The 13,764-nt window shown below is 40.4% G+C and overlaps 1 protein-coding gene across 1 annotated transcript in view; it reads left to right on the top strand.

Moving 5' to 3' along the window:
• DIP2C (disco interacting protein 2 homolog C) overlaps nucleotides 1-13,764 on the top strand; it is a 378,320-nt gene that overhangs the window by 347,697 nt on the left and 16,859 nt on the right. The window contains 1 exon segment of the mRNA XM_042473238.1: nucleotides 8,043-8,104. Coding sequence (XP_042329172.1) covers nucleotides 8,043-8,104 — 62 coding nt within the window.

Below are 13,764 nucleotides of genomic sequence, written 5' to 3'. Positions count from 1 at the left end.
AAAGAAGTAATAAAGGATGTAAAATATGTTTAGAATAGAGCAAAATATATGTGTATTTTACTTTTTAAAATGTATTGGGTTTTTTTATACTAATGAGCCTAACTAACAGCTTCTGTGTTGTGAGAACTCTGTGGTATTCTCTGTTGGCTCAGAGAAGAGACATTATTCTAACTGAATCCATCAGTATTCCACCCACAGAATTAGATATTTCTGGCCATAACCAGTTTTGGTTTTTTTTAGGTATATATCTGAATACCACAGTTTATTTTTTCTCTAAGAAGCAATGACATATTAGATGAATTGCCCTTATTAGTAGAAGTTGAAGTGTTTTTGCTATGGAAACATTTTGCAGTCATTTCTCTCCACCAACATTATTATAGCAAACTGTATTAAAGTTCATGGTTCTCTGTAGAAATATTATACTGTTGGCATCCCTGATGGCAGTATTGAGTGCCCTGAGCATTTCAGAGAACATCTTAATGGACATAACACCAACTACACGTTTCTCATTCTACCAGTCTTTTTCAACAATATAGGCTGATCGTGTAGGATAGTTGATTGATTACGTGCACTAAAAAGAAAGAAAGAAAAGGAGCCATGTTTTATGTTACCATATTGTTCTGGAGGTGACTCTACTTGACGTTATTCAGCAGCTTGAGGGTGCGTATACATGCATCAAATCCTGTGTTTGACCTGTCTCTAGTTAAAGCAGAGGTGGATAACTGGGAGGTTAGGAGGCCAACTTAGCTCCTCTTCAAAAGAACGTGGAGGACTGCATCCCCATTGTATCATCCAGGAAAAAAATACCAAAAAATATTTTACCCTACAAATACTTTGCAGAAGAGTCTTTTTTCACTTTCTGTTCCTTCCTTTAAAAAAAGAAAAAAGGGAAAAATAACCTCTCCTGGGCCTAAAATCACTGTGGGGAAATCATGACAAAGATGCACTCCCCCAAAGATTATTTTAGGGCAGCTCTGTGAAGCATAAAAGTCACACTCTTCAAGTCACAGTCTTTTAACCTCAGAGGAAAGGAAAGGCAAATCCCTCTGAACAAATCTTGGCAAGAACACCCCATGATAGGTTCATCTTAAGGTTGCCATAAGTGAAGGCACACAACAATAACAACAACAAAAGCAACAACAAAAATGAGGCACAAAAACAGTCCATGGCTGTACTTTGCCCATCTTGAGTTAAAAGGTTTCTAATAAGGATAGGATAGGGTTCTGCCTAAAATGCCAGTGTCAGACCAAATAGAACATATATGGTCCTCCAGATGTTGTTGGAGAACTTCCATTATTCCTTGCAACTGGCTGTGATGGCTAGAGCTGATGAGTGTTGAAGTCCAGCAACATCAGGAGAGCTACACTTTGGCCAGGTATGCAGTAGAGGAAGGTTGTGGAAACTCTAAATAAATTGTATAATGAAGTGGGGAACGTGGCTGTCTAGAGGACCACAGATTCTGACACCAGGGGGACAAGAGTTACACCAAAGGATAGTCAGCTACATGGATCAGTGATCTCTCTCAGTGTGTGATGAAGCGTTTATAGCTAACACTATTGTTCCTGTGTACATGCTTAACCTCTGGTTTCTCCTTTAAGTATGACTTAGAAATGCAAAATGTATTTATCCAAATGAAATGTATATGCATGCATCAGGTTTGCATGGTAGAAACAAAATATGCTAATTCCTTGAAAAGCCTGACTATTTGATAGTCATGATGGTAATGTAATGCTATGCAGTCACTGCTTGAGACAGAATTTTATATCCCTTGGACCCGTGATACTGCTTTCCTTGTTCACTGGAAATGAAATTACCATTTGTCCAGGATGGCGATTAAATCTGTAGCCTAAACCTTCTCTTTTTCAAGGGAAAATGACTAAGCAGGATCCATTGATTTGTTCTAGGGGAGGAAATTTAAGAATATATGTTGCTGCTCTAATTTTGGAGAACAGGGATGTGAGGGAATAATGTTGCCATATTAACATGCTTAATAATAATAGAATTGGTATGATTATTTAAAATTATGCTGCTTATTCCACTGTTGTTGAATCCCACTGTGTAACAGGTTGTCTTGTCATTTAGTGGCTGGGAGAGGCACCTCATCAAACAATAAGGAGAGAGTTTTGATGAAGAAGGCTTCACTCTATTACCGGTCTCATATTGTAGTGCTCACCTTCTGGATGTATTCTGGGCCACATCTTCAGTTTATGCAAAGGGATGTCCTAAACTTCTAGCATACTATACTATATCCATAGGCTAATGAAGGAAGAGTATCTAAGGCTTTGCTATTGTTTAATGTTTATACAGGTTTCAGTTTCAAAGTGGAAGAGCAGGCATAGAGGATAAGCCATTGATGCTGTAGTGCAGGTCCCATTTAATGCAGTGAGTTTTGCTTTTGAGTGAATATATAGACATTAAAGCTAAAATTAGCCAGGCCAGTTCAACACAAGGAACTTTATAGTGAAGCAGAGTTCAGGCTGCACTTTACCCCATTAGCCAGCCCTGGTTGACTAGCCCTGGTGGCACAGTGGTTAAATGCCTGTACTGCAGCCACTCACTCACAAACCATAAGGTTGTGAGTTCAATACTAGCAAAAGGGCTGAAGCTTGACTCAGGCTTGCATCCTTTCAAGGTCACTAAAATGAGTACCCAGATTGCAGGGACATAGCCAAGGGGGGGGGGTCTGTGGGGTCCGCACCCCCCTTCCGTTAGGTTCAATGAATGGCCCGCGCCACTGTGCCCAAGCCCCATTATAATGTTGGCGCTTAGTCTGGACACCACCACCACCCCTTTCCCAAAATCCTGGCTACATTCCTGCAGATTGTTGGGGCCAGTTAGCTTACACTTTGTAAACTGCTTAAGCAGTGCTTAAGTGCACTGATAAGCGGTATAGAAATATACTTGCTATTGCTACAAGCCAGATATCCCTAGTTTTTCCACTTAATGGTGAAACAGGACAGTTATCCCTGCACCTAAAGCTGAGGGTGTACTATAACTATAAGTCCAGTATTGTTTTTTCTGAGTTATGTGGTTGTGTTTTTGTTTTGTTTTTGTCTTTTCAAATTGCTTTCAAGAAATTAGTTTTTGGTTTAGACATTTCTCATCATAGCTCGTTTATGTTGGCTCTGCTTGGACTATACCACATCAGACTGAAGAGGACAGTCTCATGATGGAATGATTCACCATAGGGCAGGAGGTGAGAAAAGATTTGTACACATAGGAAACTGTTGTGTAATGGAGAAAGTGTAGGTTAGAATGGCATCTAGCTTACTGTGTGGAGGGAATTTTATTCATTTATCGGAGCAGTGCTTTCTTTGGGCCTGGCAAAGTACAGCCCAGGCATGGGTTTATTGCCTTGCTAAGAACTAGACTACAGTGCCATGTAAATCTTTTCAGGCTTTCCTAATACAGGGTTTGCTAATGGCATCAAAATACCTATAATCCTGACCATTCCAGAATTTTGCCAAATGATCATGTCAAAAAATAAACCAGAGGTATTTGATTATGCCTGAACTCCCCAAATGATCAATCAGTCGGTCCCATTTTTACAGATTCATCTAGCCACACCTCTTTGTTTGCCTCTGTTTGTTTGCCTTTGGTTGGCATTTGGGAAAATACATGGCATTAGGTAGGAGTTTGATATAGGATCTGGGATCATGGCTTGTTACTAATAGTCAAGTATGGCTTGTATATTTATAACATTGTTTTCTTAAAATCAAATACAGTTGTCCCTACGTTTGTGCAGACTTCAAATCCATGTCCCTGGATTACGTGTGAGGGCAAATGGAGGGACATAAAATGGGGTATGCGCCCATGGCCTGTGCCTTTTGGGTGCCCATGGGAGCATGCCACCATTCAAGCCAATGGGGCTTGAATATTGGCAGATTTCCTTTTTTCAGGGGGGAGGGGTTCCCAGAGCAGATTCCCCTGCAAAAACGGAGGGGCGACTGTATAGAATACTAAGTCTTAATAGGACTCTAGGAGGCTCAAAGAATACAACTAATTGCATGCACTTTTTTGTTGAAAAAGCAGTGAGACATATTAGAAATCTTTTAACAAAATTAACATGTTTCTTAAATTATCTAGGAAAGTAATTCTTAGGTATTCTGCCAGGGTAAAACAATTAGTGTACCAAGAGAAATAATACATTGCATTTTTGTTAAGATGGAAGGTTTCTGTGATCCCGAAGCAGCCACTTACAAAAGATGCTGCTTACTTTATCTTTGGAAAATTTACTGCTCTGCCCTTCTTTCCAGTCAGTGATCACGAGTCATGTCTCTGCAGAGAAACTAGATAAGTCAAGGCTCCCATGGGCCATGGCAGAATTACCTGCACTCAGAGAAGGGATGCTCAGAACAGTGTCTTAAATAGAACAGAAGGGGGTTAGGCCCTCTAATGACAAAGAGCTCTTACACTGAGAGAGAAAGAGAGAGATTGGTTGGTTGTTTTTTGAGGGTTTTTCAGGCTATGTGGCTGTGTTCAGAGAAGATGCCAACCACAGATGCTGGTGGAACATCAGGAATAAACTCTTCCAGAACATGGCCACGTAGCCCAAAAAAACTTACAAAAAACTATGGATGCCAGCCATGAAAGACTTCAGGTTGGTTGATTACTCATGTATAAAAGTAAAGTCCACCTTTTAAATTTTAACACACGCACACACACCACCCAAAGGTGTGCTTTCCTATGTCTCAAAAGTTGTCTATACTGATGAAAAAAATCAGCTTCACTTTACATTTTCCTGGTCTGACCCAATTAGTGCCCCAGCTACTCAAGAGAAACTGGACTGCCACACATTTCCTGTGCCCAAATTCAAATTGGTAAAGAAGGGATACACTTTTTTCTTCTTTCCAGAATGTCAGAACCTGTCAACCAATACCCTTATTGTTTACCTGTAAATCTTGCCAGCTTGCTCTCTTCTTGTCTCCTCCATCCAATTCTCTTTCCCCCTAATAAATAAGGGCAGGAACTCTAAATGTCATCTTCCCACTAACCTTTGATTTATTTATTTTTTTAATGTGGGGGTTCTTATGCTCCTGATATGTGGGTATGCACAAACCTGCACACACAGAGGACAGAAACTGCCCATCTCCTTCACTGTGGTTGCCATCAATGGAGCACTTCACCACAGTTGTTACCAGCCTCTCCCCAGTTGGCAAAGTTTCTCCAAAGTCAAGCAAAGGTGGGGGGAGGGGGTAGCCCGATCTACCCCCTCACTATTGATCTCATGGCTGGGCTTAGCTGGGGATGAGGCAACAGCAACCAGAATAAAGCACTCTATTGCTGGCAATCACAGTGAAAGCCAGTTTTACTCCCCACGGTGTATCAGAGCTAATAGATCCAATGGTAGGTTGCCAACCCTGCCCTCTTTGTGCCACCCTGCCCAAGTGAGTAAATGAGTGAGGAAGTGCACATGGCGCTAGATGCCCCAACCTCTGCAAATATGAAGGGATAACTACATGTAGAAAAATTTATAAAATTCTAAATATGCCCTGCTTGCCTTTGGTTACTAGGCACTACTGTAGTAACCAACTTTTTTTTGTAATGGCAACACACACCAAGTTTCCCAGACTAGTGCCTTCTAATTAGTCTACCCACCCCGATTCCTGATACATGTATGGGTAAAATCTATTTATTCCTAAAACTGCAGAGGAAAAAGTGGGTTTTTAACATTTGTATTAATGCGTAAAATAAATTATTTCACTGTAAAATATGGTACATATTGTTATTTATATAGAACTGGAAGTGAGTACAAATTTGTTTTGCTTGTGTAGACAACCCTTCAGATGTTTGGAAAATGCTTGAGAGAGGCTGTAGTATTTTCTTTATGTTTCACTTGAAAGATTGAGTGAGTTCTTTGGGTCACGCTGTCCACTAACAATATTGTCTATACTGTCTCTTAAATTGCTTGTGTCTGTTTGTTGAAGGTTAGTGAGTCTATTACTGTCTCTTCTGTTTACTCTGCTAAAATGTTGACACCTCGTTTTTTTTATCATTTTAAACCTTTAAACGGTATAATGGCTTAATTTGTAAGTTTTCTGTATTTGACATGGATTTTCCTTTTATTTTACTCCCTGCTTTTTGCATTATCCTCTTTATTTTCCTACCAACTTCCATTCTGCTTCCACCCCTTTTTATTATTTTCCATGTGTTACTGTCTTTCCTTCTCCCCATATCCCAACTATTCCTGCTGCTGTAGCCACACAGGCTGGGAAAACTGGCCGAGCAGGTAGGGGATTTTTGTGTTCCCTAAAAATATCCACTTTTCCACTCCTAACAGTGGGACAGACTAGACGAGAGTCTGGAGATCTTGGTGGGGAGGTGGCAGCTTATCAAATTGTCCTACCTTTCTGGTGCTTCTGCACCACTTCAGTGTTGTCATTTGTGTAGGGATGGGATGGGAAATTAATCTTTTGTTTTGATCTGGATACCTGCTTCCTCAAACATTAGCCATCCTTTCATTAAAATGCTTGAGGTTTTGAAACATACAAAACCAAAGTTAACAGTTAACATGCAAACTGTTACAATTGATTTTTGCAAACTGGTTCTGGTCAACTATGAAAATGTTTCCTAAGGTAATATTTATAGATTGACTTTCCCTACCCCTCCATTAATGATGCTTGAAATGAGGTTCTCCACTCAGCACTAGTCTGTTACACTGCTGAGTATACTTTGCACATTGAAAACTCTATCCTCTGCGCCAGCTAGATAGGATTTGTGTGCTCGTGTTGGCTTTCATAACAAGCTGAAAGTGGCGAATGCGCATGTTGCCTCTCCTGTAACTCTCTCTTGCTGTCTTGGTGGTGGGATGCTGATCCGTGTTTAATAAATGTTACTTGTCTAGATATCTCTTGCCTTCTTCGGTATAGCACCTATGCAGAAAGGCAGAGCTCCAGAAAATAGCTCCCAGAAACCACCAGGGAAACCTAAAAGAAGTATAGTGCTCTTTCTTGTTAACCTTCTCCATGTTCCAGTTCGTTAGCCTCTGTACAGAATCCTGGTTCATAATGAAATGCTGGCAGAGCAATCTCTCTGACTGTGCAAATATCTTGCAAAGAGCTAATCATAGCTCTCTTTCTAACGTGCTTGTAGAATATGAATACACACACACACACACCCCTTGGCAAATGCATAGATTCTTTTTTGCATTTGCTTAGGTACACTTTGTAAACTTCAGGAATCCACTGGTGTAGAAATTGCCAAGGCTGATGTTGCAGCACATCCTAATGCTGGTTTAAAAACAATGCACTTTGTTGCATCAGGTTTCTAATCCAAATTATCTTGTCCTGGACTGGAAGCTATGGTAGTTAGACTGATCCTGTAGACAGCATTCTTCTACTTTTCTGTTTGATGGCAGCTGGGTCTTTAGCAAATGCAAGAAAAAAACCTCAGAGACAGCTCCTCCATAGCAGTTTAAATTCTTGGATGATGGAAAGAGTAGTGTGGAGCTGGCATGAGGGACTCTACTAGATGAGCAGTATTGAAACTACAGATTAATTAACAGACTGTACAGTTTTAGAAGAGTTCACCTGGGGAAAAAAAACAATTCAATGCTTTAAAAAAACCAATAGGATGATTTAAAAAGGACCAGAATAACTGCTTATTATTTCTTCAGTCCATATCTATTGAGATCACATATTCTCCTCTTTAATACCATCAACCTCAAATAAACTTTCTGCATGTGTATCTCAACAAATCCATGCTTTCCACCTGACCGCTTGCTTCTGCCATTACAAACTGTATGTCCTCAGCTGGTTCTTCATATTTTGCCAGATGTGTACCTTTTACTACTTTTACATTGACTTCTTAATACACTACTTCTTAATAACACAGGCGGTAACTGCATAATGGTATATTTGCAACCAACAGGTAAAAGAGTATGCCGAGGAAGGTATTAGATCCCCCCTTTCCTGATACTAATGGAATCCATATTTTTATCATTATAATATGGATGTTTTGTTTTGTTTATTTTACTTGTATAGTAAGTAACTCCAAAGCACTTGCTCAGTTCAGAGTACTAACTGATTTTTTTTGTTTTCCAGGGGACATCTGGGCCTGATCCAACCACCGTGTATGTTGACATGAGGGCCCTCAGACACGACAGGTATGTCTTTTATTTTCATTTTGGCAATATCCAAAGCTAGAAAATGCATGTAAGACCTGAACAACATTTCATAATTTTAACTGTGTCCTGTATGAGAATATACTTAGTTTACCTCTCCTGACTCTCAATATTCAGGGTTCAGATATCCCATTCAGAGTTCTAGTATTCTGAGGGAGGGATGAAAAACATTTTTCAAGGCACGTCTTCCATGCTGTGCTTCATTATATACAACTGTGTCATGTGTTTTATTCAGAGCTTGGAAAAGTTACTTTTATTATGGTGGCTACCACCACCAGATCTCTAAGCCCACATGATCGCAGCTAAAGATGACTGAGGGATTCTGAGAACAATTTATTTTAAAAGACCTAACTTTTCCAAGCTTTGGCTTACTCTTATTTATTTATTTATTTATTTATTTTGGTAAGTTGAAGAATTCCAAACAACCCTTCTTCATAGCAAACAAGTTCCACACCTTTAATTTTGCAACTCCTTTCCCATACTTTTTTTTTTTTTTTGTCAGTGCAATATTATTTTCTCAATGGATAGAACTTTACATAGGAATTGCACCATGGATGTAGTTGAAGGCATGAGATTGACTTTCACTGAAGTAATCCTAGGATGCCTGTATCTTTCATTAAGCATTAAGTTTTACAGTGTATCCTTCTTCTCCAATATAAGTCCAGGATGATGCTCCATAAGAGATGAAATACTACTATGACAAGTCTGGGATCCCATTGGGAGCATGATGCCAGACTAACCCCAGGTTACACCTGTTGATGTACTTTTTATATGGTTGTGTAAGGAGGTATCCAGAACCTCCTTATGCTCCAAATTCCCCTTTGCTGTACAGTGCAATGAGCTGGCTCATTCTAGCGTGTTGGTGGAACCTTACCCCCTATTGATGTTGAACAGGATTTTGCCCTCAATATATATTATAGTTTGTTCTTACTGTCTATGAAATTGGCCTATTATCTACACTGTTTCAATGAGAAATCTTCTCCATCTTTTCCTCCTCAAGTAGTTTAATCTCCTTTGCTTCCATAGCAATATAATTCAAAGGAAATGAGATAGCATTTGAAAGTTGAAAGCAGGGAGAGGGAAAACTATGCCTGGATTAAACTTTGATGTGAAAAACGTCTTATTGGACAGATTGCCCCTGTAATTCATCGACAAGGAGTATCTGCTTGTGAAGCTACATAATGAATATTTATTGTGATACCTTAGGATAATTATGTATGATCACTCAAATTAGTATTTCAGTAAGCATACTAATTATTATTTCAATTTCTGGTGGTACAAAAATATAAGGAGCAGCTCAGTATTAATTTTTTTCAAACGACTTTCAAAGGTTTCTGGGAATTGTAGTTTTGGGAGACCTTTAGCTTTCTCTGTCAGAGAACTCTGGGGTTCCTCCAAACTACAGTTCCCAGAATTCCATAGCATTGAGCTGTGGCAGTTAAAGTGGTGTCAACCTGGGTAATTTCTGCAGTGCAGGTGCAGCCTGCCTCTCTCTCTCTCTCTCTCTCTCTCTCTCTTTCTTTCTTTCTTTCTCTCCCTCCCCCCTGCCCTGTCCTCATTTTATATGAAGCTGTCCCTCAAGTGATTAAGGTATCCCTTTAGCATCTTAGCATTGAGTCAGCAGCATGACTTAGTGGCACACGTACATTGCAAGGTCACTGTACAGGATCGTGGGAGGGTGCCACATACAGGGTTAATCTGATTTCCCTAGGAAGAATGCCACAATTGGCATCCCCAACCTGCCCTTCAGATGTAAATTGGCTTGCAGTCCCAGAGTAAGTGTTGAGGAGCAATTCAACTGCCACTCCAGCCGCCTATTTCACATGGAGTGGCAAGGGGCAGGATCTCCTTGTCTTTCTTCCTAGGCAGCAAAACAGCTCCGGAACTAGAGTCTCACAGTTGCTATGGGTCTACACAGTATATTTACTACAGTACTGAGAAAGAACAAGGGACACTGAAAGCTTTTTTTAATGTGGAGACGAGGGGGGGGACTGCTGGTAACATTAAACAGATTCCTGCCAGAATGCGGCACTAAAGGCTTCCCTTTAGGAACCTTTTGGCTACTGATCTCTCTCCCCAGCTCTCTCTCTCTCTCGGGCAGAGGGCACTTTTTACAACCTACTGTGTGGCATGTTCAGCTTAATACAGCATTGCTTCACTCTCTCCCAGCACGTCCATCCAGTTAACGCTTTTATTGGATTTTAAATTATGTGTCTGCATGTGCTGAATTCAGCAAAATACATTAGGCAATGCCGGAGAGTATTAAATATGTAACACACTACTCAGTGCTGTGGCCTGGAATGCAATGAACTGCTCAGTAGGTTAGTCGGCCAGGAGTGCTGTGTTGATTTTTCTCACCCTCCGATCCCATGAAAATGAAGGAAAGTCAAGATGTACTGCTGGATATGAAAAGGAGCCATAACCCCATAAATCTGAGTCCCAGAGAAAGACACCCAAGGGTGTCAGGGCTCATTCATTGGCTGTGGTATAATTAGACGCCCTTGTTTTACCAAAGGCAAATAAAAAGGGCATGCAAATTAGACCATTTCCTCTGCATAGTAATTTAATTAAAGTCATCAGGCAGATAGCAAACCTTTCTCGGTTCTGTCTTTGAAGAGAAGGAAGTTCTTGTCTTATTATAGAAACAATTATATTTTAGTGCATATTGTAATTAGTAATGGGAGAACTTTCCCCCATTTCCATGTGGAATTGGGTTTGGCAAAAGATCCAGATTCCTTAAAATTTGGATAACAGCTTTTTGTTCTTCCCTAACCTTAGTTCTACAAGCTGGGTCCTGCTGGACTTCCACTGACACCACAAAGAGCAGAAGAGGATGAAAATGAGCCTTGTCATATTTCTGTTCCCCCTTCCCTTCCCTCTTGCCTGGCAATAGCAGCAGCATCTTCAGCACTGAGGTCTGCTGAATACAAGGACCCTGGAACATGTAGTTTCCTGAGGGATCGTGACACTAAAGGTTTAGGTGCCTTGAGGAAACTACATCTCCTAGGCCCTTAGCACCTGGGAAGCTGCTCTTGCAAATTTACAGGGTAAAGAACAGACATGTGGTTTTGTTTCTTATTGCTTGTGGAAGGCGAAGAACATTCTGTAATAATGCCAAGCATTGTTTACTGTCCGAGTTCATATTACAAGCTAGGTAATACAATCCCTGCAACGATGCCCACCTAGCTACAGTAATTTTAAAATACAGAGTATTCAGTCCAGCCCACAGCTTTCAGCTGCTCTGAAGGTGAGTCACACAGGCCAAAGGATCCCTCCCCAACCATACCTCCCCCATCAACTCTACTGTATATTATATGGGGAGGGAACAGGCAAACAGCTGTGCGTGGGATCAGGAAGACAGACCTCCCTTTGCTGGAGCTTAGGAACATGATCATTCAGACTATAGCTCCCAGCCAAGAATTCTCAGAATTGTACTTGAAAAAAGTAACCTTTCCAACCTGCCCTATTTATGGTATATACCTCAGGATAGAGCTGAATCTAATATCTTGGGACACTTGTTTCCAAACCACAAGTCTAGCATGTTGAGTAATAGATAAGTTGCACAAGCAACAGGGAAAGGTGTTGCAAGAAGGAATCAGAAAAGAGATTGATAACTTATTTATTTATTGCCACCGTTTCTGGGCTGCGTGTCAGAGCTGACGGTTTCCTAGGGTCTTACACATAGAATTAAAACATCAGCATAATGCTTAATTTCACCTATGCATTTTGATTCTCCTGTTGTGTAAGTGTGCATACACAGACACACAGATAGGGTGATTGTTCTCCTGCCCCACCTCCCAGTCATCAAATGCAGGCTCTTTTGGCATCTGTGCTTGTTGGGGAGAAAAAACAATACATTAAAAATGGGTGGATGGGCAGGTTATTTGCAGAAGAGAATATACACAGGAAAGATTCGATTTTACTCCTCTTTCCTTACACAAGTATTGAAATGGAATGGGATGCATCATCTCTTTATTCTGTTTAGTCGGCAAAGAAATTGAATACAAATGGTGGATTTGTTGGCAAAGTAAGCAAAGTCCACAAAAGTTCCACCAAACTGCAACTGTCCAGTTCCTATTTTGATACAAAAAAGGGGGAAGGGGTAAAGAGCCCTTCATTGGTGGCTCACCAGAACCAGGAGTGAATCAGTGTTGCTTTTAACTTTTGATCAGTTCAAAATATGATCCCTGTAAAGAATTAGCTGCTATTCAGGGTCTCAGGAAAAAGTCCAGCCCCTCTTTTGAATGTCTGTAGTGACAAAGAGAGTATGGTAGAGAAAGCCATTGTTTGGGGAGCTGGAAAGAGCTGTTTTTGGGTCTGTTCCTCTTAATAATTACCGGATCTGATCCAAGCGACCTTTACAGCAGTGGTTGCATGAATCACATTTCAGACATGCCTGCTCTTTTCCTAATCTGCATTATTTGGCATGCCCATGGCATTATAAAAAGCACGTGGGTGTAGCCTTGAACAGCCTCAAAAAGCAATCAGGAACATGGCACATCTAACAGGGAAATATGTGTGTAAAAATAGCCTGGTATGAAAATAGGACACCAACATTTGAGAGGTGGAAGAAATAAGGAAAGAATAAAATGAGTGACAAGAGGTATAGGGCATGCAATTACTGACAAACTCACATTATGTAATCCAAATTATTCGGATCCATATAGTTTATAAATAACTTATGCCCAGTTCTAATCTCAAATTCTTTGGCTAAAAGCAAGGACAGTTATTGATAAAATACAAACAGCAAGAGCATGAGCTCTAGAAATCTTTTCCTCTTTGAATTCATCCAAACTTGAATCTAAGCATCTCCTTATTTAGTGTAAGACTTTTCTAGTTGCCAAGCACAAAGTAGCCAGATTTAGAATAACATGGGTTATTTTACATTTTTAATGTGTGTTTATCTTAATATTCTACATAATGTTATCTATAGTGTTTTGGAGTTAGATTCTGTTACAATTCTCTTATTTGTCCTTTCACCATGTGTTTAGGGCAGAATATAACGTCAGAAAATAGGAAAGGCTAGTGTTTGTGTTGTTTATGCAGCTGCTGCAGTAGTAGTACAGAATTTTCAGTACTTAAAGGTGTGAACTGATAAATACTTTATCCACATCTCATTTCATCTTGGTGTACTTCTTAAGCAATATTCTGACAACTTTTCAAATCCTGTAGTTGTTATTATATCATGAGATATCAAGGCCTCATTCACACTGGCGGCATTGCTCTGGAACGAACTGGTCAAATTCAGGGGGGCCCTCCCGAATCTCTCCAGAAGCAAGTGCTGACTACCAGTCAGGCGCATTTTAACACAAATGCCCTTTTGGAGAATTCGGGTTTAAGGTGAAGGTGCCTGGCTGTCAATCAAATTTAGTTCTGCGATGGTCATAGGTGACGTTTCCAGCACTGATAGGGGCATCAGAAGTGTGCTTCCCACCCCTACTTTTTTTAAAGGACCAGGCACCACTTGTCAAATTTAAAAACCTCTGGTGTGTGTGTGTGTGTGTGTGTTGTGGGCATTTGGGTCAGTGTTGTAGGTTATGATCTGCCCTTGGCCCCATTTTCAACCCCAAAATGAAAGCTAGTGCCATCTCTGTAGCCTGTATCCCACTCCCTTGGCACCCCAGAATGCCTCATACACAGGT

The sequence above is a fragment of the Sceloporus undulatus genome, chromosome 6, assembly GCF_019175285.1.
Source record: "Sceloporus undulatus isolate JIND9_A2432 ecotype Alabama chromosome 6, SceUnd_v1.1, whole genome shotgun sequence".
Lineage (NCBI taxonomy): Eukaryota > Metazoa > Chordata > Lepidosauria > Squamata > Phrynosomatidae > Sceloporus > Sceloporus undulatus.
The sequence above is the reverse complement of the archived record's forward strand: the minus strand, read 5'-3'. Positions and strand labels throughout refer to the sequence as shown.